Raw genomic sequence first — 23,331 nt, 5'->3', positions numbered from 1 at the left:
AAAGCCTATTGGCTCCTGTGAACTTAAGGGTTTTGTACTGGTGACCCCTTTCACACAGCAAGCCTCTGAGTGCGACTCCCTCCCTTATAAATTAAAAACACTTCTTTATATTTAACTCTATCATAAGTACTGAAGGCGAAGTGGGATTTGAGGTGGAAGCTGACAGTTTACAACCTTTACAACACTATTAAAGTAGTGGTCACATGCATAACTGGATACTGGATACTTTTACTAATCCATTTCTTTAATTAATGTCAGGAAAAAGACACTGAATGCTTAGAAATAATGTAATTTTATTTTTTTGGAGTAGTTATACCTGACAAAATGTGCTCTGTCTTTGCAGGATTATGTTGGTGAAACCCCTATTCATAAAGCAGCACGATCTGGTAGTATGGATTCCATAAGTGCCCTTGTAGCTCATGGAGCTCAAATAGAGTAAGTGGGGTTTTTTGCTTGGTTGTTGTGTGTCTAACTAACTAACATAGGATAGCAAACATAGATACTAATAAAACTGAAAAAAATCAGAACAGCAAACATCTTATTAAAAGAACTTGAGTTAGACATGTTCATTTATTGTAAAACTTAAGATTTTTAACATATCTAGTAATAAAAAATATTGCACTTGAAGTGATATCAATCAGTGCAATATATGAAACAGAGTGTATTTAAGTTATTAAAACCATATTTATCACACCTCTGTAAAATGCCCCAAAATTTTATATCTTGTCTGTTATGTAGTTATCTATTACAACACTTTATACATCATATTAATGAATAAATTTACAAAAGAGCTAGAGCAGAGTTATTTGCCAAAAAAAAAATTCACTCAGCTATTAGTGTAATAACTTTTGTTAGTATATATTGTGTATTTGCACTGTTAACTTTTTTCTTTAAAGGTTTATGTACTGCAAAAACATTCAGAAAATTTCACAAACTTTTGCAACTTACAGCATGGACAAAATGGATGCAGTTTTCACCTAGACATGTTGAGTATAAGCTCTACGGCTTATAATAATGTAAATACTTTAGCACTTTGTTTATAATTAGAACTAGCTTTTATTATTTAAATGATAATTAGTGTGTTTTTGTATTTTAACCTGCAATGTGAATCTCTGAGTTATAAGTGAAATAAGAATCAGAGTTAGTTTCTTGTTTAACCCTTTGGTTTCCATCTTACTGTTTTTTGTAACGCTGCATCAGTGAAATCTGCCTTAATTAGTTTTTTGTTACAGTACCATATAGTGTCCAGAAAGCAGCATAATTTACAGGTTAATAATATTAAACACAACTGTCTTGATAGTATAATGGTGTTCAGTTAAAAATTGTTATGCAAACTCTGAGTGGAATCTTGATATGTTACTTGAAATCAAACTTATTTTTATAAATCCCCATTTTGAACTGAACACATCTGAAAGTGAATGCTTGAGGCAAACTTGAATTAAAATTTACTGTGGAATTGAGGAAGCCTTAATTATCATCAATTAGTAGGTGACAAATTGATTTTGAAATTGTCAGAAAGGATAATGTTAAGTGGTATAGAACTTTATAATAAAGTACTTGAAATAAATAAGATTCTAGAAGTAAAATAAACTAATAGTTAGCACTAAACGGGTTTTCCTTATACAATCAGTACAGTTAAGAGAGACTGCTCTAAATTTAAATCATTGCATTAAACTTTCCTGATATTGACATGTCATTGTGCTGTGTAAGCAAAATATTGTTATAAACTTTTGTAGAGGGTATCTAACTTTAGAAAGACCAAAAATAGTTTTGGCTAATGTAGTCTGAAGTGCAAAAGAAATAGTGCGGATTTATGACAATTTGATGTAATAGATTACCAAATAGACAAAATTGGTAATTTCATTATTTATACAGTGCCTTAGGTGTTCCATGGGGCTTTATAAACCAGTAAAATAACAGGCCCTCCCCTGAGGGGATTATAGTCCAAGGCCTCAGTTTTTCAATCTGATTTGCTTCTGTGGACTGTTAGTCTGCATGGACCCTAACTGAATGCAGTTGGACTCTGTGTAAGCCCACGTGTCTGTGTTTGTAGATCAGTTTCCAGGATCAGTGCCTTAATTTGATTGATCAATTTTATATGGAGTGAAATCCTGGGCCCAGTAAACTCAATGAGAGTTTTGCCATTAATTTCAGTGGGTCCAGGATTTCACTTATAGTTTTTCAAATTTAAATGCCTAAAATTAAGCCATATCAATATTTAAACATCTGAAAAGGGTACTGATTTTTAGGCATCCAGGTTTGAATCTGGACCAACAGTTAATGGTCTCGTTGATTATGTAACCTCTTGAAAATTCAGAGTACCTAAAGTATTACATTTTTATTCTTATCTGTTCTATGTCTTAAAGAAAAAAATTGGACTCTTCCCACTATGCCATACTAATTAATTCAACCATGGATATAGTAAATGAAATGATTGATTATATGGGATCAAAAGAAGTTTTATTTTTAAATACAGAATTAAACACATTGAACCAAATACACTGATGATGTAAAGCAATTATGATGTCTCTGATTTTAGTTAACTGTGCCCATAGGTCCTGGCGGTGAACTTGGCCCTTGGTTCATAGTAATTTGCACTACTTATTCCGTTTTTCATAAATAAATTCTTTTTTCTTTATACAGTGTTTTTGTTACTAAAAAATGTAGTTGCATGAAGATGCAGAGACTACAACTATGACTGCAGATAGGCAAATATAAAGACACCTGATATAAACAGGTATACAATGTATGCTGAATTTCACATCATTTACTTGTGTTGCATGGGAAGTAACACAAGGATACTAGGACTCCATTGTTTCACTATGGACTTACTCTGATGAAAATATTATACTACTACTTGTAGTATCTCTTATTAAAGCCTGATCATTGAAATAGTGCTCTTTTAAAATTGAGTACAAAAGCTAATTTAGGCTACCACAATGTTTGATAGGTTTTTACAGTATTCTTATTACTCATTAAGTTAAATTGGAAACTAACTAATGTTGACCGTATTTAATTTTATCCTTGCTGGACAGATAATGTTAACTTTAGTTTGAATAAAATTATTTTCTTGAAGTTCTCCAAGTTTACTTTATTTCCAGCTTGATAGTTCACCACTCCTATAAAATAAATACAATACGTTGCAGTCTAAACTGGACTAAGATTTGCATTATTTCCCTAATTGATGAAAGAAAATATGGGTCTCCATTCCTATGTAAATTTTTAATTGTAAAACAATATTAAATGTACCCCATTGAAAATAGTTTGACTTTTTTGGTGGTATTTTCTTTCTCATATTAGCTGAATCATGTTCTGTGCACAGTATGTCCTACATCCATAGAAATGATTGCTTCTAACTATGGCATTCATGGAATCTTGAAGAGGGGAAGCAGGTGATCACAGTGTCCTCATATGAGTGAAAAGGTTTGCCATGTAACTGACCTATTAATGTGGATAATACGTTTTAAAGTAATCAATAATAACTGCTGGATTTTTATTAAAATTGCATAATAGCACCATTTATATATTTGTCAAAATTGTGCACCTTAAAAATAATGATGAAACAAGTGTTCACAAAAGTCTACAAAGAAAAGACTTCTTGGTGCCAGGTTTTCTTTTGCCCTTTTAATTTATTTTCCACACCCAAATAATTTGATAACTTCTAAAAATACACTTTTATAATATTTCATTCATTAAAAAAAACCCCAAATATAAATGCTGAACACGCAATGTTGGATAAATGGGAAAGAAATACACATCAGTGTATCTGCTGTTATTAATGACCGTGATCATTTGAAACGATTTCTGGCACTTTGCATCTGTGCATCATATCAGCACATTTCTGATCATATCATTCTTTTTCCTGTTTGTATGAACAGTTCAGACTTCTGCAACTGCCATTTGAGCAGCCACACTGTACTACTTCAGTGACTCAGTCTTGAGTTGGATTGACGGAAGAGACCCTCTGCCAGTGGCCAATTATTGATTCATCTGTATCCTGCAATGGTGGCGAGAACTCTTGACTTAGATCATGGTGTGGTTTGATACGTGTTCATTCAGATGAACACACTAAATCTTGCTAAGAGCAGTTTTGCTTAAATTGATAAAAAGGAAGAAATTCCACATTTTTTTTCCATACCATGTTTGTTCTTGAAATATTCAGATATATTGTTCTTGAATACTGAAATACAAGTGAAAACTTCATTTGTTTGAGGAAGAGTTCTGTCAAATCTTGTAGAAAAATAGTGTATATATTCTGCTGTCAAAGCCTGGTTTGTGATAACTAAATTTGGTCTCCAAGGGAAGATATTGAAGTGCTGAGATAGACATGTCAATAGCCAAAGTCAAAATGAGACCAGTGGCATTTGAAACTGTGAAATCAGTAGTACATCTGCTTCTGTTGGGTGAATGAACTACATCATGATGATACTTTATGCATTCAGCTCTCGTTGACACATAGATTTCAGCTGCTTTCTCACCAGAACTGTTGCCTGATCTACTGATTATGTATTAATTCCCAGTTAGCATTCTGTGGTTTGCCAGGGCCCAGCCTCGAGCTCGAAAAGAGTTCTCAATATAACGAGAGCCCTGATGTGCACAGGAAAAATACTTAGGCTTAGGAAGGGCCTTTTGACTTTGTAATACTTTTATTAATACGGTTAGCAAGTACTCTACCTACTTTACTGAGTTGGAGTGTTTGTGATCATTCAGAATGGTCAAGACCTCTGGCATCAGAGCATTCGTATACTCACTCCATCCTTTGCAGAGAAACCCAAAGTGTCAGTCATTCTTATCTTCATTGTTACCATCATCACTCGTGGGTGTCATTCTGCTCTCTCCCAAGGCACACAGGCCAGGATATAGCTTTTATATTGTATTATGCTGATGCCCACTGTGCTTTAGTCCCTTTTCCTTATTTGAACTTCCACATTCTTCTTCTAAGGTAGCCTATGATAAATGGGGCAACTTGTTCATTCCCCTCATTAAGATTTACATCACTCAGTCATCATAATAACTTGTGGCTAGCATGTTGTTGACACTCTTTGTCTGCAAAATCCCCAAAATACTCTAACCAGTTTTAACTTGTACATTGCAATATATAATTCCTAAATATCAGCAATGTGATATACATATTTGATGCAGCATTCTGTCTTATGACAACTTCTAATCTAGGGTAAGTTACTGGATATGAACATTACTTGCTTATTTCAGGTGTTTCTTCAGGTCTGTGGTCTTGTCTGTCTAAACTAAATATTTTACAGGCCTGTAGGCCCTTTGTTATAACATAATTAATACTTCTATTTCACCTCAGTATCTTTTATCCTTGGCTACAGAACAGATTGGGAGTACATTTGAGTGAATTAATTCAGTCCTTTCATTATGTTACTAGCTTGGTGTTTATAGTACTTCCTCAGTTTATCAGAACTTCCTCCCTCACCTTTATACTGTTGACTTAATCTACTTTTGCAGTTATTTTTTTTCCCCACACAGGTTTTAATTATTCTTATTTGGCTGCTTCCTCCACCTTTTTTTTTTTTTTAAAGTACTGTAACAGGTTTTTTAATGGCAGATTCTTTTAGATCCTTTGAGAAGCCTTCTGTGAAGTCTCTGTAGCCACATTTGTCATCACATTGTTTTTCAGGTGAATTCTAGTTGGCATTTTAATTATTACCTCTTTTAGGATTTCCTTAGCCCTTATGCATCCTGGTTGTCTGATTTTACCATCAGAGATTACTTAATTTTTCCAAATTTTGCCTTCCAACAGTTGGAAACCACAGTAATGCTTAGATTTCATGGTGACAGATATCTTGGATAGTATAAAAGATCAGGTTATAAGATTTCTATCTGTCAGTCAAATCCTCATCAGTTTTGAAGGAAAAAAATCAAGATTTCTCCTTTGGTTGGATTCTCTACTTCAGGATTTAGGAACCTGCTTCACATACAGGTCTGTGCTTATCACCTAGCAGGTATATGGGGTTTCAAGTATGTGAAGTTGTTTATTCTTGGTCTCTTAGACTCCTGGTGCTCTGTAGCATGTTCCCACAGTTGCATTTTTTAATATTCTTTTTTTCGTTAGCCAAATAATTTAACTATCATGCCTTCATTATTGAATGGAAGCTTGCTATCATTAAATATTCTTGATGTGAAATGCTTCTCCTACACCACTTCTTCTCCTCTAGAGTATACATGGCAGTACTGACACTCGGTATAGAAGAATCATCCTATTAGTTTTGTTATGCCCAAATACTTCTAATACTTCGTATTGATTATTTTCCATCTTGCTTTCATTTAAACACTTCTTAGCACAATGTTTCATATTTATGGTAAACCACGACATAGACCCTTTTCAAACTAAGTACCATCTTGTAGGTACCTCCTTTCCTAACTCAATTCCTCACCTTCCTGGTGGCATCTATGCCTCCTGGGTTACTTAAAGTAATTTAGGACATTATCAAGAAGATGCAGTCGAAATCAAACTCTGTTTTGCTAATAGGATCTTGTTAGGACCAATTTCAAGGAAGTTTTTGAAAATAAGTAACCTTAAGCCTGACTCTGTATTCAGTAGAGAGACCAGACCACCAGGTTAATGTGCTCTTGGAGGCCTCTCTTGGTAAGTGGGGGCTGTTTCGTTTTGGAGTAATGAGTGCTTTAAGATTGGAAGCTTTCTTACATCACAGTCCATTAAGGCTGGAGAGTCACAGTCACAGAAACTGAAGGTGATTGGGCTTAGCCTCCTTGCCAGCCAAAGTGGCAGAGGACCTTTTTCACAGCTGTAGTTATTTTGGTATTCAGTAATAGCAAAAAGTCCAGGAAAACACTTGCCTTCAGATTCTATTAAGATAAGAATTGGTTGTTTTTTGTGGTAATTGCTTGTTCTTAAATGTGAGGCGGGACAGCCATAGTTATTGATATTATCAGATACAACAGAGAAATGCTGACATATGAGAGAGCATGACTGAAGTCCATAGAGCAGCGGTTCTCAAACTGGGTCAGGTCCCCAAAGTGGGTCTCACCACCATTTTAATGGGGTTTCCAGAGCTGGCGTTTAGACTTGTTGGGAGCAGAGCCCCATCCCCTGAGGCCAAAACCAAAGCCTGATGGCTTCAGCCTGGGTGGCGTGGCACAAGTTACCCCTGGGGCTGAAGCCCTTGGGCTTTGGCTTTGATTTCCCCCCCCCCCCATCCCCCGGCCTGGGGCAGTGGGGCTTTTCCTGGGATCATGTAGTAATTTTTGTTGTCAGAAGGGTGTCGTGGTGCAATGAAGTTTGAGAACCCCTGCCATAGAGGAAAGGAAGTCCTCCATCCAAGCAACAACAGAAATCTTTTCCCATGCCCCTGCCTGGAATTCCACTGGAAAAGATGTAGTATATTGGCATAAGCCTAATTGAATTATAAACTAGTTTCTCATAAATTTCTTGATTCTTTCCCTTAGAAAAAGGAGTTTAGATACTGCTGTGTGGTAATTTGCTAGATTTTCCCCCTCCCTCTCCCCTGGTGAGGTTTAAGTACTTGCTGGATTGCTTACTTGAAGGTACAGGTAGTAGGTTTCTGTCTTCAAAGTATGTTGGTGATCATGGCTCTGGCTTCTTCCAGTGTTTTTAGGATTCCTTGTTGAGGAAATGGACTCTAAGATGGAGCATATTGAGCTTGTTCTCAACATGCAGTTCTTCAGATGGACTAATCCAGATGCAGGAGAACTTTTCTGTAAAATACGTTGATAGTTACTTGCAACATAGACCTCAGGATGACCAAGAGAATAATGATTTGAAAATGTTCATAGGGCATTATTTTAGCAGCTGCTGTGGTGGGGCAATACACTGTTGCCAACGAAAATCAGGTTCTGACTAGCTGTTTGTAGGCCTGTGACAATAAGAGAAGGGGTAGAATTTGCTGTATTTGTTCTGCTGATACCCTCTGCCTGAGTGTATGATTTTAAACTCATATCGTATTTCACTGTAGCCCCTGTCCAGAGAAACAACTGACAAAGAAAAACATGAAGCAGTCACACAAACATAGAAATTTTAAGTTTAATTGATCAAAAAAGGCTCTGAAAAACCTTTTGTGTCTGACTTCATTATAGTTTACAGGAGGTATCTCTTGCATAAAAGCCTGACATGCCTTATCTCTGACAAAAGCATATCTGTCCACTGCCTAGAAGTGCTTCACTGGCCACTGTTTGAGAACCATTGCTTCAGTATATTAATACTCATATTTTAGAACAGTTTGTTTTTTCTGTCTTGTTTTATGTATGTGGCAGAGCTTGAGATTTTTTTGGTTTGGTTTTCTTTGAGTTTGTCATGAGAGTTCTTGCTCATCTAAATCTTGCTCATAAACCTTGCTAGTTTTGAACCCAAAAGGTCTTTTATCAGATTAAATGTACATAATCACGTCCACTCATCTTGTTGCAGAAGGTATTCCAGTGCTCTCTGAATCTAAAAATCTTTCACCGCTAGTGGAAAGTAGCAGATCTATCATTTGATCTGTAATTAACTGCCACTGGTCCAATTTTGCATTGTATATCTATTTCTCCACTTTCACTTGACATTAAAGAAAAGTTTCTCTAAGAAGATGACCTACATCAATCACATCATTTGTTCTACTTCATGTAGAACAATTTTTATATTAAATACTCCCCTCAAGTATAACTTGTTTTTATATAGGTTATTATCCAAGGGAGTTCCACAGCACATGATTCAGGCTTTCTGACACGAGAAATTTTCTTGGTTAAACTGTCTATCCATATGTTGCCAATGGTCTCTCTCTGTATATTGAGCAGTGTTGAGGTGATTGTTGAAAACCATGCACAGCCTGTCCTTTGTGGCATGTAAAAGCTCTGCTTCTTTTGCAGCAGCATTTTTACTACTAAGCTTCTCAGGTTTGTGTTTTATCTTGATTTTTTTGAAAACTATTTGCTTGGTAGTCTTTCCTGAATGGGTTTGAGACTTAAAATACAATTTTATTGCTTTTCGATAGACACAAACAAACGGTCCTTGCAATTTCTGCTTTGATGACACCTCCTTAACACACTTCCATTATGGAAAAAAGTCTAACTTGAATTCCTAATCTGTCTCTAGTCACTGAATAGCTGCAGTAATACTTACTCTCTTTTGATCTTCTAATGTAGATCATCCAGTTTGACTTTAGTACATGTATTTGACATAGCAGAAATGGTGGTACTTCATCAGTTGCATTTGTATCAAGTGGGTATTCTGTTGGAGCCTGGGTTTCTCTTTTACTCTAACTTCTAGTATTCTCCTGTGAATCTTCCTTGGGGTCAATTTGGCAAAGTACTCTGGTGATGCTATAAAGGTTTTGTTGTTGAGCATTGCTGTCGACAATCTGGGAAGTCTTTGTGATCTTTTTCAGCAGAGAAAGTCTTTTTCATTATGGTGCATTGCTTAGGTGAACAGATTACCACTTTGAAAACTATTGTAGTTCCTTTTATCTTGTCTTTGAACAGTGCTTAGGAAACACTTATTGTGTAATACAGCATATGTGGAAAATCTGTTAATTACTTCTGAATGTTACAGCTCCATGGTTCACAAGCTACCATGGCCCTGACGTAGATTAGTATATGAGAATTGCCTTAGTAGAATGGCGCTCCACTCCTCCTCCTTAACACACTCTTTGTGGGGATGTGAGGGGAGACTGAGAATCTGGCCAATGGTTTAAAAAGTTGTTTAAAATTTCATCATTATACCATGACACTGGATGTGAAATGAAAACTTGGCACCAACTTCTCATGTCTGTGTGTAGAAGCCCAGTATGTATTTCTACCAAAAACATTTCACAACTTCTCCAGCAAATGTAAAATGCCATTAATTAAGAGTGTTTTTTCCTTTTCTACTACCACTATCTGAAGAACATGCATTTAAAAAAAAAATATTTTGCAACTTCTGTACTTGGACACCAAAGGGTTAAAACATTTTAAGTTTGTTTTTTAAATATTTTGCTTTAGAAACTAGGCTAGTATACTGATGATGTCTGTAGGAAAAGATTTTTCTCACTGTGGACATAGTGTTCTGATCCTTGTCTCTGCTAACTTTTGTATAAGCATAGTACTAATTCATTTGAGATACAGCATATTAAATTTAAAGTAACTGAAGCCATGAGATGATCAGTAGTTTTTAGCCCATACTATTTAAATTTCATCAAAGAACTTGACAATTAAATTGGCTTCAGCATGAAAGTAATAATGTTTAAAAGCCAGAAAGGCTCTGTGTCTCATTGTTAAGGTGGTCACATGGTGATGGCTTAAACACAATGACTAACGTGCTACTGCACTCTATGTATGTTAATGTAACTTTTAATCTTAATGTTGCCTGCAAATATGTGATCCCTTATGATATAAGTTTCCTGTTTATGCACCATTGCCCGTTTAAATCAAACAGAAGATTCTGAAACTGTAAAAACTACACATGTCAATGTTTTACAGCTACGTAATTCGAATTGACTTGATTTTTTCAAGTAATCCTAGAAAGGGGGAGCATTCCATATAGAAACTGCTGAAACTGCCACAGGTGCTTCTCCGAAAACCTTACAGTTGTGGCATTGAATGTTCAGTATCGCTTCCTTTCTGCACACAAGGCATACTGTTGAGGTATTTGTTGCGGTGATTGGTTTTAATGCTAATCTAGGAATTCAGATATAGAATCTATAGATTTGCATGCTTTTGCTTACCCTAATTTACAATATCTACATTTTTATTTGTAAACTAACAATAAGTAAGTTGAGATCAGTATTTTTTTAACAGAAGTATTACATTGATATACGAAAACTGTGGTTTATTTTCCTAGATTGTCACATGGCATTAACAAAGAATAGGTGATGTGATAATCACTCTGTAAAATGGTAGTTTCAGGGAATTTTATATATATATTTTTATGTAAAAAAGTTGGATTATTTTTTGTAGTAAACACTTGCTCTATTTTCTAAAGGATGTGACATTATAAGTGGAAGATTCCTTGAGGTACATCTTTTAAGATTTCTTACAACTATTGAACTCACTCTTTTCCCGAGACAGCAAAAATCTGGTCACTTGCAGGAAATAATTTGATCAGTTTTCTTTTTAGTAAATTCAGTTGCAGCATGAAGCTCTTCAAAAAGTAAAATTCTTTTACTGTAGGAGGAAAATGGAAACTCAATTGAGTGAAAACCACAAACCTCTTTTATACCAAGAAAAGTTAGTCCTGAGGACCCAATCTGTAGACATCTCTTGTTGCATGATGCAAAATGATCAGGTGAAAGGGAAGAAATCCAGTGCTGAATGTTGTCCTTAACTCTTCAGGAGAAGGTATACAAATAAATGTATTTCTCAAGTCAGAGGATTTAAGCATTTTACATTCAATAACATGCCAGTTTATGTATAAAATTCCTATATGCTGCCAAATAGCTCAAGAAATGTCAAATGTAAACAAGCAAACATTACAATTATCCAGTTTTATTCATATTTAGACTATACTTCTCATGGAATTAAATGTCTTGTTTGGTTTCTCCATCTTGTATATCCTCTTTCTGAGATTTCTCTCCCCACTGTATTCATTCTTACATTCCAGAGCAAAATGGAAATATCTGTCTTTACATTAATCCAATAATTTTGGAGTAAAGTCTTTGGGAAAATCAGTGTCAGACTTGAAACATTTCCACAAGAAAGAACCTAAATTTTGCTCATTAATTCCTGCAAACAGATGAGTTGCTTCTAAATTGATGCCAGACAAAACTGTTCTTTAACTATAGAGTGAATTGACCTGCTGATTTAATAAAGAGCCACATCTAAAGTTAACTAAAAGTTCTTTGTCATATTTGCTAGTTCAGCTCTATGCTTCTCTCAGTAGGGTAGATGTGCCAAAAAGGAATCAGAACCTTCATGTCATTAGAGCTGCCTTTGTAGTTACATTTCCATTCTGCTCCTAAAGATGGATTGAGCTCCTTCAGAGAAGTCCTCTATTTCTTGGACAGAAAAAAGGGTTGTGTGGACTTATTTTTTGTGAATAATTAGGCCAGTCTTGGCAAGTTCTTGCCTAGAGCAAGTAAACCTTTTGATAGGCAACTTAATGAAGACATTTTTATCATACATAATACAGTAAAAGTTTGAGGAATTTAACTTGTGACTAGGCTGGCCAATTTACAGTAGTTTTTCAAGGCTGAATTAGTCCCAATCTTTCTGCTTGACTATTCTTCCTCCTCCTTTCCCCCAATGGTTACTTCATGTTTACAGTCAAAAGTATTTTGTGGTGTTTCTCACCCTCCTCAAAACTTTGTCAGTTGGGTAACAAATTGCTCTGAAGGGCAAGCATGTCCTTGTCTACAAGCCCAAGTTCATAGAATCAGAGAAATGTAGTATTGGAAAGGAACTTGAGAGGTCATCTAGTCCAGCTCCCTGGCCTGAGGCGGGACCAAATAAACCTAAACTGTCCCTTAGAAACCTCCAATGACAGGGATTCCACAGCTTCCATTGGAACAGGCTTCCAAGACTTAACCTATCCATGTATTTAGAAAGTTTTTCCTAGTATCTAACCTAAATCACTTTTGCTGCAGATTTTGCCTATTACTATTTTTTCCAACTTTAGTGGGCATGGTTAACAATTGGTCACTATTTTCTTTATAACAGTCCTTAACATATTTGAAGACTTATCAGGTCGCCCCTCATCTTCTTTAATCCAAACTTAACATGCCTAATTTTCTTAGCCTTCATCATTTTTGTTGCTCTCCTCTGGACTCTCTCCACATCTTACCTAAAGTGTGATTCCCACAACTGAACCACAGTACTTTAGCTGAGTAGAGAAGGACAGTTACATCCTGTGTCTTGCATATGACACTCCTGTTAATACACTCCACAATATTAGCCTTTTTTTTTTGCGCAACTGCATCATAGTATTGACTCTTACTCAATTTGTGATCCACTATAACCCCCAGATCTTTTTCAGCTGTATGACTGTCCAGTCAGTTATTCCCCCACTTTGTAGTTGATTGTTTGATTTTTTTTGTTTTGTTTTGTTTTTTGTTTTTCCTTCCGTAAGTATAGTATTTTGTACTTGTCTATTGAATTTCATCTTGTTGATTTCAGGCCAGTTCTCCAGTTTGTCAAAATTGGTTTGAATTCTAATTCTGGCCTCTAAAGTGCTTGCAGCCTTCCCCATCTGCAGATTTCATAAGCATACACTTCATTCCATTATCCAAGTCATTAATGAAGATATCACATAGTGATGGACCCGTGCTGGACTCCATTAGATACATTTTCCCAGTCTGACAACGAACCATTGATAACTACTCTGAGTATAGTCTTTGAACCAGTTGTGTACCCACCTTATAGTAATTTCATCTAGACCACATTTCTCTAGTTGGTTTATGAAACTGTAATGTGGGATTGTGTCAAAAGATTGTGTTAAAACCAAGATATCACATCTATAGTTACACCCCCATCCTCTAGGCCAGTAGCTTTGTCAAAAGAAAACTTGGATTGGTTTGGCATGATTTGTTCTTGACAAATTCATGTTGGCTATTATTTATCCTTTTATCATCTAGGTGCTTAAAAATTGATGTTTAATCATTTGTTCCAGTATTTTTCCAGGTATTGAAGTTAGGCTGGCAGGTCTGTAATTCATCAGATCCTCTTTTTTCACCTTTTTTAAAGGTAGGTACTATGTTTGCCCTTTTCCAGTAGCCTGGGATCTGACTTACCTGTCCTCCATGAGCTTTCAAAGGTCCTATTTTGACTTATATTGGTTCCCTCTTGTTGCTCATATTAATTGTGTTGAGTGTCTGGTCACCATTAGTCTTTTTAGCAAAGACTGAAGCAAAATAAGCATTAAACAGCTTAGCCTTCTTGATGTTATCTGTTGTTAGTTCTCTTTCCCTGCCAAGTAGTGGACTTACATTAGGAGCAAGAGAAGTGTATTTATAGAATCTTCTCTTATTGATTTTTATGTCCATTGCTGGATGTAACTCCTTTTGTGCCTTTCTGATGGTGCATGTACAAGCTTGTTGTTCTTTTTTACTTCTCAGAAATTTGTCCATGTTTCCACTTTCTGTAGGGTTCCTTTAATTTTTCAGGTCATTAAAAAGCTTCTGATTGGAGCAGTATTGGCTTCTTACTATTCTTATCTTTTCTTTGCATCAGGATAGTTTGCTGTTGTGCTTCTAATATTGTCTCTGAGAAACCACCAGCTCTCCTGAACTCCCCCCCACCTCCCCTTAGATTGTTTTCCTATGGGACCTAACCTACTAGGTCTGTGAATTTTAGTCTGCCTTTTTTTAAATCCATTGTCCTTATTCTGCTGCTGCCACTTCTTCCTTTCCTTAGAATCATGAAATCATCATTTCATGGTCACTTTTTCCCAGATCGCCTTCCAACTTCAGATTTGTAACTAATTCCTTCTTGTTAATCTGAATCATCATTTCTAAAGGACTGTCCCCCTGGTTGATTACGTCATCTTGTGAAACAAGAAGTTGTCCCCAGTATATTCCAAAAACTTATTTGGCATTTCGTGTTCTGCTGCGTTACTTTTCCAACAGGTGTCTGCATGGTTAAAGTCCCCAATTTATTACCTTTGGATAGTTCTGTCGTTCTAGAAATTTAGTTCATCCTCTCTACAGCCTTTTGTGAGACTTGTCAGATTGGGTTCCATATTCTGTGTTGTAAAATTGTAAGTACACTGCCATCATGCAGCTGCTAATCACTAGCAGCAGATGGGACTGCTGTATCTTTAACCAATGCCTTTGGGATCTTTTGAAAGAGCTGTCAGAACCCAAGGTTCAGGCCTGTCAGGGTTTGGTCAGAGCCATGTCTAAATTTTGGTTTTAGAGTATTCTGTAGTGTTCTAAAAATTTGGGACAGTACCGGGGAAACCTGAAGTCTGAGAGAACTCCCTTCCCTGTTGCCCATAGATTGGCATGTATTCTGAAATTTATTTGCCCTTCAGGGTTTGATCCATGAAGGCAGGGATGGTGTCCCTATCCTCTGCGTGCCAGAAGGTGGGAATGGGTGACAGGGCATGGATCACTTGATGATTATCTGTTCTGTCATTCCCTCTGTGGCACCTGGCATTGGCCACTGTCAGAAGATAGGATACTTGGTCTGACCCCATATGGCCATTGTTATTTTCTTAAGGCCTTGTTAGAATCTGTGTTGTTTATAAAGACTTACTGCTTTTTCAAGTAGGTATGAGAGAGAGTGTGAAGTATTCTCTTCATCAGTTGACCAGGCACCTCTGATTACATCATGGCCGAGAATCTGACTCACCTTAGAGAAATCTTCCTTGTATTCCTTAGTACTAGCCTCCAGTAAGTCTTCTAGTTGGAAACAGTGTAGCCTCTTTTATGTTTTTCAGTGAACGCTGGCATACAATCACATTGCACAATCTTGAATTTGCCTTCTATTTCCCAGCCACCTGTACTAATTCAGAAATTGATACAGGTCAGTTAGTTACTGTTCAGTGGTAAGAGGCACAGTCCACCTCACTTAATAAAGGAGTATTCAGCTTGCCACACCACTCCTCCTTTTCCCCTTCCTGCTAGAGGAAACTTAAAACTCTGACTCTCATCTGGAAATGCCTTTTGGAGACGTAATATAGGAGCTCAGATCATAATGACATGAGAAGCAAGTTGTAGCCAGACCTTGGACACACAGTATAAGGAAAGGGCAGGGTATGGTACAGTGAGTCATGCCCATCCCTCTACAGGATCTGGCAATAGTTTAGTGTTCATGTTAGTACAAGGGATGGGCAGAGCTAGCTACTAACATCACAGAAAATGTGCAGCACCACTGGCTAGCCACAGAAGAGAATACCTGCTGCAGCCCCTGAAGGGTATAGTAATGGATTTGCTTGCTGCTAAGGTAGTGCAGACCAGGTCGGCACCAGCCCCCATCCAGGCCTGTGCTTTTAAAGGTATAGTGGAGCTCTTAGTTTTTTACTATGCTCTTTCATGCTCTGACTCAGGGCCTTTAGAAGATTCTATGAGAATATTGCAATTCATTGTGTACTCAGATTGCTTTCAGTGGTGGATGGCAGCAGCTTTCACCAGTCTTTTCCGTGACATTACTTGGAAAACCCACTTGCTTGCTTGATGACGGTTAATTTTGCATCTGTAAGGTGTGTGACCTCTATCCAAATCCTATAACTATAATAATCCCTATGGTTCTTTCCTGTCTGTTCCATGCAGATCGCTAATTGAGTATTTTCAGTCTTTCTATCAGTTAGCTTCCATTAGTATTTCACAGTGCTGTGGCCTCTTTGTCACTCTGTGCTCTTGTCAACTAACTTCCCTTCTAGATGTGTGTGCAAGAAAAGATACCCGAACTTGGTAGGCCTGTTTAGGGTTATTTTTTTACTAGACTTTTTTTATTCTTTGGTCTCTTTTGGATTCTTGGAACCCCCTCAGTCAATTCCAGTTTGTGTCCTCTTCTTTCTTCCCATTACTAGCCTCCTGAAGTAGGGAATTCCCATTTGCTTTATTTAGTTAAGACCTGACTTGAAGTTTTCAACCTTTTTTTGCAAGATGTATTTATGAGCTCTTTGGTGCAGCTCCCATGTTTTTGTTGGGTGGGTTTTTTTTGTTTGGCTTTTTTTTTTCCTGGTGGTTGTTTTTAAATAGTATCTAGCACATCAGGGCCCCTAGGTGCTACTGCAATACTACTAGCAGTAGTGTGATAGCTCTTTCATAGAAGGCAAAGTGCCTGGACCTTCAGTTTAGGGAGAAACCATTCTTTTAAAACAAATTCTGACTAGTTCTGTCTTTGCTTTCTCTTCTCCCCCATTAATTTAAATAGTTTGGGAATTAGTAACTTAACACCTCTTTCAGGAAAAATGAAAGTAGTTGTGCCCTTCTGCAACCTTGCTGTGTGTTGTTAAAGGACTAAGCATCTTAATTTATACATCTTCCACCTGGATAGTCTTTCTTGCCCCATCTGCCACTTTGGGAAATGCTGGTGTTGCTCTTACCATTTTACACTCCTTTCTTAACTGCTTAGAGAAGTGAAATAGTTTAATAATATTTTTAAATGTCAACATTGTTATTTGTCATTGGTATTTGAGTTCATACTCATTTAAATGAATGGAGCAATCCACATCTCAGAGCTCTTGCTTGAGCGTGTCTGCAAACCCATGCAGATGTCTTCGCATCCGTTGCATTTGCTTCATGTTAAAAGGTTTTCTTCACAACCATAAGAGCTAGAGCCTTTTTTAAATAAATTTCCTCCTGAGTCTCAGCTTTTACCAGTCTGTCATTCATCTAGTCCTTTGCACACATGCCCCTTTTCCAATGAGGTGAGGGAATATGACCCACTCTTTAAGAGACACTGACTTAAGTGGATATGGGTTTCACTTGATCCTGAGCTGATGGGAGGGAGCTATTAACTTTGTTCAACAAAGGATATGTTCCTGAAACTTGCACTGTTTGAAATCTCTAATCTTGGGTTTTCTGTAGCACCTGTTAAATAATATCTGTGCTGCACAGGTAAGCTAGCACAAACGAGGTCCATAGGGGATGACTTGAGTATTCTGGTAGAAAAGGAGACCACCTTAATTTTCCTAAGTCAGTGGTGTTTCTGGTTGTAGAGACCAAAGTGAACCAAATTGTGTGCCTTATAGGTATTGGTCTTGGTATAATGGTAGTTCTGCTTGTAAAGATTTTTACCTCCTTTCTGATCAGTGTGGCAAGCAAACTACATTCTAGGAAACAACCCTAGTCCATAGCCTTTCAAATTCCATAGTCCAGTCTGTGTCAAGGTTTAGAGTTTCATGCTGGACCTAGTCAGCTATCCTTCACAGGCCTTTCTGAATTATTCCTACATCATGCTTGTTAATAGTGAAATAGTAGTTCTGACTAAATTGAAAAGAACACTATACCAATGCGACATAGGTAGAATAATTTAGATCCTGTCTATAACTTGCTCAGTTCCTTTGTTTTCATGTATTTGACAAGAGCAATTTATTATACTTCAGGGGAATTTCAATGAATTGGGTATGTTAATCTCCTAAATTATCTCTCTGTTGGTCCATCTCCTTATTTTCAGGAATTTAAAGTAATAAGCGTCTTGCCTAAACTACAAAATTTAAGAAGTAAAGATCCAGTTTTCTGGCTGGGAAGTTTTGTTTCACAGTGTATCTAGTTAGGAAAGATTCATCAGCATTCTCTGTTCCTTTAATTCTGCTGCTGCCAGCCCCCTTTGTCTACACTTTTTTTATTTGTTGCAACATTTTCTTATTACACTTTAATGTTCATATTTCAAAAGACAGGTTTACTGTTGTCAGAGGCCATTCATGTAAATGCTTATCAGTGAGGAAGGGCAAAGGGAGAACTCTTTCAAATTGAAACTTTCGTCTGTAACTGTTGGTGTCCTATCTGGCTTCATTTAATTCATCATCTTGCTAAATTAGAAAACTCATTGCCAGTGTTCCATCTTGGACCAATCTTGAGCGAAATAACAAAACAAGTCCTCAGCATTTATAATGTCACACACTTTGAAATAAGAAACAAGAGCAAAAAATAAATCATAAGGAAAGCATAACTAAGCATAGTTTTTATATTTTATTGTTAGGAAGATGAGTGATGTTAATTATTGTTGTCTTAGATACCGGAATGCCATGGACAATTGCTAAGTCATGTTAAGTTTGTTTTGAGGGTGGTTTTTACTCAAGATAAAGAAATAGATTGTCAAAATAAGCTGCAGAAGGTGATAGATTTCAAGATTTAGATTTAGGAGTCTGAAGTCTGTGTAAAGGTCAGATGCTTCAGACTGTAATTTAGAAAGTAAGCATTTTGAGATGTTTAAATAGGAAGATACTTTTTTTTAAAGGCACGTAGTATATTGATTTTATTGAAAAGTATATTGTCTCCCAAATTTTGCTTAGAAGCCAGATATGTGCAAAGGCTAAGTTAGTTTTAAAACTAAGATTGATAAATAATTCCTTAATGGAAATTTAAGTTTATGTTCTTTCTCTCTCATCACCTGCAGATAGTTAGTCAGTAAGAGCAGCAGCAGCAGTCAAGGTGGGTTGATGAATGAGTGTAATTCAGTTTCTTTGTATTGTGCAGCTTGAGAAATGCCAGTGGACTGACAGCAGCAGATCTTGCACATACCCAGGGCTTCCAAGAGTGTGCCCAGTTTCTCTTGAACCTCCAGAACTGTCACCTGAACCGTTTCTTTAGCAATGGCACGTTAAATGGAGGTCCCAATCCAGTCAATGGTGGGACAAGTCGAAAGAGATCCTTTGAAGATGTGGATTCTGCTGGAGTAAAGAAAGCTAGGACTGAAGGTGAGATTTCAGAGGTAAAATGGGAGGGGCAATATCACTGTTGGCTGTGAGAGTAAGAGAAGGTACTCTGGGCTAGGAAGTTTTTTGACATCCCTAAAAAGGGATACATGAATCAATTATGAATAAAATTATGAAAACAAGACTGGTGGCCTCCTTAAAGAATTATTTTTATAGGTTCCCACTCTTAGTGAGTACATGCCTCACTTCTGCAAGTCCCAGAGCTATATGGACAGGAAGTAACTTGGAGGGAATGTGTGCACTCTCTTCTGACTCAGATGTTGATTCATAAAAGGATTGTGGAGCATCTTTTGGCTACTTTCTGTCATAAAGATCATATAATCACAGAAATATAGGGCTAGAAAGGACTTGGAGAAGTCATCAGATCCAGACCCCGTGCTGATGCAGGACTAAGTAAATGTAGACCATCCCTGACCAAAGTTTGTCTAACCTGTTCTTAAAAACCTCCTAATGATGTGGGTTCCACAACCTCCCTTGGAAGTCCATTCCAGTGCTTAACTAACCTTGGAGTCAAAGATATTGTTTTCCCTTCTAATATCTAACCTATATGTCCCTTGGAGCAGATTATGCCCATTATTACTTATCCTATCCCAGTGGACTTGGAGAACAATTGTTCTTCTTCGAGTGATTGCTCCAATGCATTCCAGTTAGGTGTGCGCGCCGTGCGTGCACGGCATCTCGGAACTTTTTTACCCTAGCAACCCCGGCGGGCCGGCTGGCGCCCCCTGGAGTGGCGCCGCTATGGCGCTAAATATATACCTCAGCTGGCCCGTCCGCTCCTCAGTTCCTTCTTACTGCCCGTGACGGCCAGTTGGAACTGTGGAGTGCTCTCTGTCCTCCACAACCCTAGCTCTCGCTACTTTTTCTTGTACATAGTTTGTTTAGTGTTAGTATAGTTAGTTCAGTAGTTAGTTAGTGATTTAGGTAAGGATAAGGGGGGTAGTTCCTCCCTTTCCTTCCCCGGTGCGGGCTCATGCCCAAGGCACCGGGCTTTAAGCCCTGCGCAGCGTGCCAGAGGCCTATGCCGGTTGGTGACCCTCACGGCTCTTGCCTCCGTTGCCTGGGCGAAGGACACCGCACGGACAAGTGCGCTATCTGCTCAGCTTTCAAGCCGCGGACCCGTAAGGAGCGAGACATTCGCCTCAAACAGCTCCTTATGGAGGCGTCCCTCCAACCCCCGCCACCACCCGCGCCGGCACCGAGGGCTTCATCGGTGCAGAGTGCACCCGCGGCACCGAGCCGTTCCGGCACCGCGGCCCCGGTACCTAAGCCGGCGGCCAAGAAGACCCAGTGCCGCTCGCTTTCGCCTTCAGAGAGTCAGCAGCTGGTGAAAGCAGTGGCAAAAGCCCGCACGGAGGACGCCGCAAGAGTGGCTGCGGCCGTGCGTAAAGCGTGCCCTGAGCCCTCGACTCCGGCACCGCAAGCGCCGTCGAGTCCGGCATCGCCGCGCTCCCCGGCACCGACCGTGGTGGAGCCAAGGCTGCCATCGACGCCGGAGACGTTCTCCTCCGCGCGTGAGCTAATCCGGCTCATAGAGGCACCGAGCCTCCAGCCCCCGGCACCGCCGGTGCGGGCTGTTGCATCAGTGGGGAAACCGGCCAGAATGACACGGCCGCCCTCTCTGGACGAACGGCACGGAAGGCGCTCCCGGTCCCGGTCCCGGCGCAGGTCGCCGTCCCGTCGTTCGGGATCTCGACGCTGCTCCTCATCTCGGCACCGAGCACCATCCCGACGCCGCTCCTCATCCCGGCACCGGGCACCATCCCGACGCCGGTCTGAGTCCAGGTACCGTTCTCAATCTCGGTACCGGTCGTACTCCCGGCACCGATCCAGGTCCAGGTCACCGTACCGACGGTACCGCCGGAGATCTCCATCCCGGCACCGTTCACGACACCGCGACTTGCGAAGTCATTCCCAGCACCGCAGATCCCGGCGCCGGTCGAGCTCCCGGCGCCGCGGTGGCCGACGGTCACGATCGCCGTCCAGCCGGTGCTACTCATATCGACCGTCGGCGGAGGGACTCCCGTCCTCAGCGGTTCAATCCCTCGGCGCCTCGGCACCGCCTTGGCCATCCCGCCCAGCATCGGTGGCCTCTGGTGCAGATGATACCGCCCACCAGTTGCCGACCCCGCAAGGACTCCATCATGAGCAGTGGGGCTACTGGGTCCCCTGGGCGCATCATGAGGCGCAGGGCACCCCTTTTCCTTTGCGGGATGGGACCACCGGGACCAGGGTCCCCGAGGCGACAGTTAGCCGGCCGCCTCCCTCTCCTCCGCACGAGCCCTCCGCTCCTACGGACCGCCAATCAGCCACTCCGCACGACAAAGCGGAGGCTCAACCACCAGCCCCGGTGCCAGAACCAATCGGGCAGGGCGTCTCTTCATCGTCCTCGCCGGACGAGGCGGTGGCAGGTGCTGTGGCCAACGAGCCCCCGCCCATTGACCTTCGGGCCTTCCAGGACCTGCTTCGCCGAGTGGCGGCGGCCATGGGTCTCCCCGTCGCGGAGGTCCAAGAGGATGAGGACCCGATCACCAATGTGGTGGGCGCGGACACTCCCGTCCGAGTGGCATTGCCCTTCGTGCGGACAATTCAAAAAAACGCCACTACGCTCTGGCAGACCCCCGCTTCCATTCAACCTACAGCACGCGGGGTCGAGCGTAAGTGCTTAGCCCCCCCAACGGGCTATGAGTACCTCTACTCCCACCCGACCCCGGACTCCCTGGTCGTTCAATCCGTTAACGACCGTGAGAGACACGGCCAACCTGCCCCTGCGCCCAAATCCAAGGACGCCCGACGCATGGACCTGCTCGGCCGTAAGGTCTACTCCGCAGGGGGCTTACAAATGCGGATTGCGAACATTATGGTCCTTCTCGCCAGGTACGTCTTTGACATCCTGACGTCCCTGGTGAAGTTCACGGAGCTCCTGCCATCAACATCTCGCCAGGAGTTCTCGGCCTTGTTGGAGGAGGGAAAAAAGTCCTCCAGGTCCTCTATCACGGCCGCCCTCGACGCCGCGGACTCCGGGGCTCGGACCTTGGCATCTGGCGTGACGATGAGGCGCATCTCCTGACTGTAATCCTCCACCCTGCCGCTGGAGGTGCAGTATACTCTCCAGGACCTCCCTTTCGACACCCAGGGTCTGTTTTCCGAAAAGATGGATTCTCGGATCCAGACCCTGAAGGACGGTCGCATCGCCATCCGTACGCTCGGGATGCACACGCCAGCGACACAACGCAGACCCTTCCGGCCGCAACCCTCCCGCTACCAACAGCGCTATCGGCCGTATGCTAGCCGGCGACTGGCCCAGAACCGCCGTCGCCCGTCGGGCAATCGGCGGAACCAGGGGCAGGCCTCGTCCAAGGCTCCCCAGGGGGCCAAGTCCGCTTTGATGGGACGCCGAGGACGGCCCATCTCTCTCCCTACCGGATCCATCCCCATTATTTTACAACCGCCTTTCGCATTTCTTTTCGGCGTGGTCCCATTTGACATCGGACAACTGGGTGCTGCAAACAGTCCAGTCGGGATACTGCCTTCAATTTGTTTCGCCCCCGCCTTCCCACCCACCCTCCCTGTCCCTCTTCAGGGACCCCTCTCACGAGCAAGTCCTCTTACAAGAGGTCCAGACTCTGAGCGTGGGTGCCATAGAAGCAGTGCCTCAAGACAGGCGGGGCAGGGGATTCTACTCCCGTTATTTCCTTATCCCCAAAGCGAAAGGCGGGCTACGTCCTATCCTGGACCTTCGCGAGCTGAACAAGTCCCTGCTCAAGCCCAAGTTTCGTATGGTCACCTTGGGGACCATCATTCCCTCCCTGGATCCGGGAGATTGGTTTGCCGCCCTCGACATGAAGGACGCTTATTTCCATGTCGCCATCTATCCTCCTCATCGACGTTACCTCCGATTTGTGGTCGGCAACGCCCACTATCAGTTTGCGGTGTTGCCATTCGGTCTCTCCACCGCGCCGAGGGTCTTTACCAAATGCATGGCGGTGGTCGCCGCAGCCCTCCGCCGTCGTCAGATCCACGTGTACCCGTATCTAGACGACTGGTTGGTTCACGGA

General features: G+C 40.7%; 1 protein-coding gene and 1 long non-coding RNA gene across 6 annotated transcripts in view; both read left to right on the top strand.

Moving 5' to 3' along the window:
- Window positions 1–23,331, top strand: part of ANKRD10 (ankyrin repeat domain 10) — a 48,749-nt gene that overhangs the window by 9,296 nt on the left and 16,122 nt on the right. For all 5 annotated transcript variants that reach the window (XM_039523073.1, XM_039523083.1, XM_039523093.1 and 2 more), the window contains exons 3-4: window positions 344–435; window positions 19,035–19,255. In XM_039523073.1, the coding sequence (XP_039379007.1) occupies window positions 344–435; window positions 19,035–19,255 (313 nt within the window). The remainder of the gene's footprint in view (window positions 1–343; window positions 436–19,034; window positions 19,256–23,331) is intronic.
- LOC120397378 lies at window positions 1,595–10,593 on the top strand. The gene is made up of 3 exons (XR_005593766.1): window positions 1,595–2,737; window positions 3,301–3,423; window positions 10,435–10,593. It is a non-coding gene; the product is annotated as an uncharacterized LOC120397378 (long non-coding RNA).

This window comes from Mauremys reevesii, linkage group 1 (genome assembly GCF_016161935.1).
Source record: "Mauremys reevesii isolate NIE-2019 linkage group 1, ASM1616193v1, whole genome shotgun sequence".
Lineage (NCBI taxonomy): Eukaryota > Metazoa > Chordata > Testudines > Geoemydidae > Mauremys > Mauremys reevesii.
The sequence above is the reverse complement of the archived record's forward strand: the minus strand, read 5'-3'. Positions and strand labels throughout refer to the sequence as shown.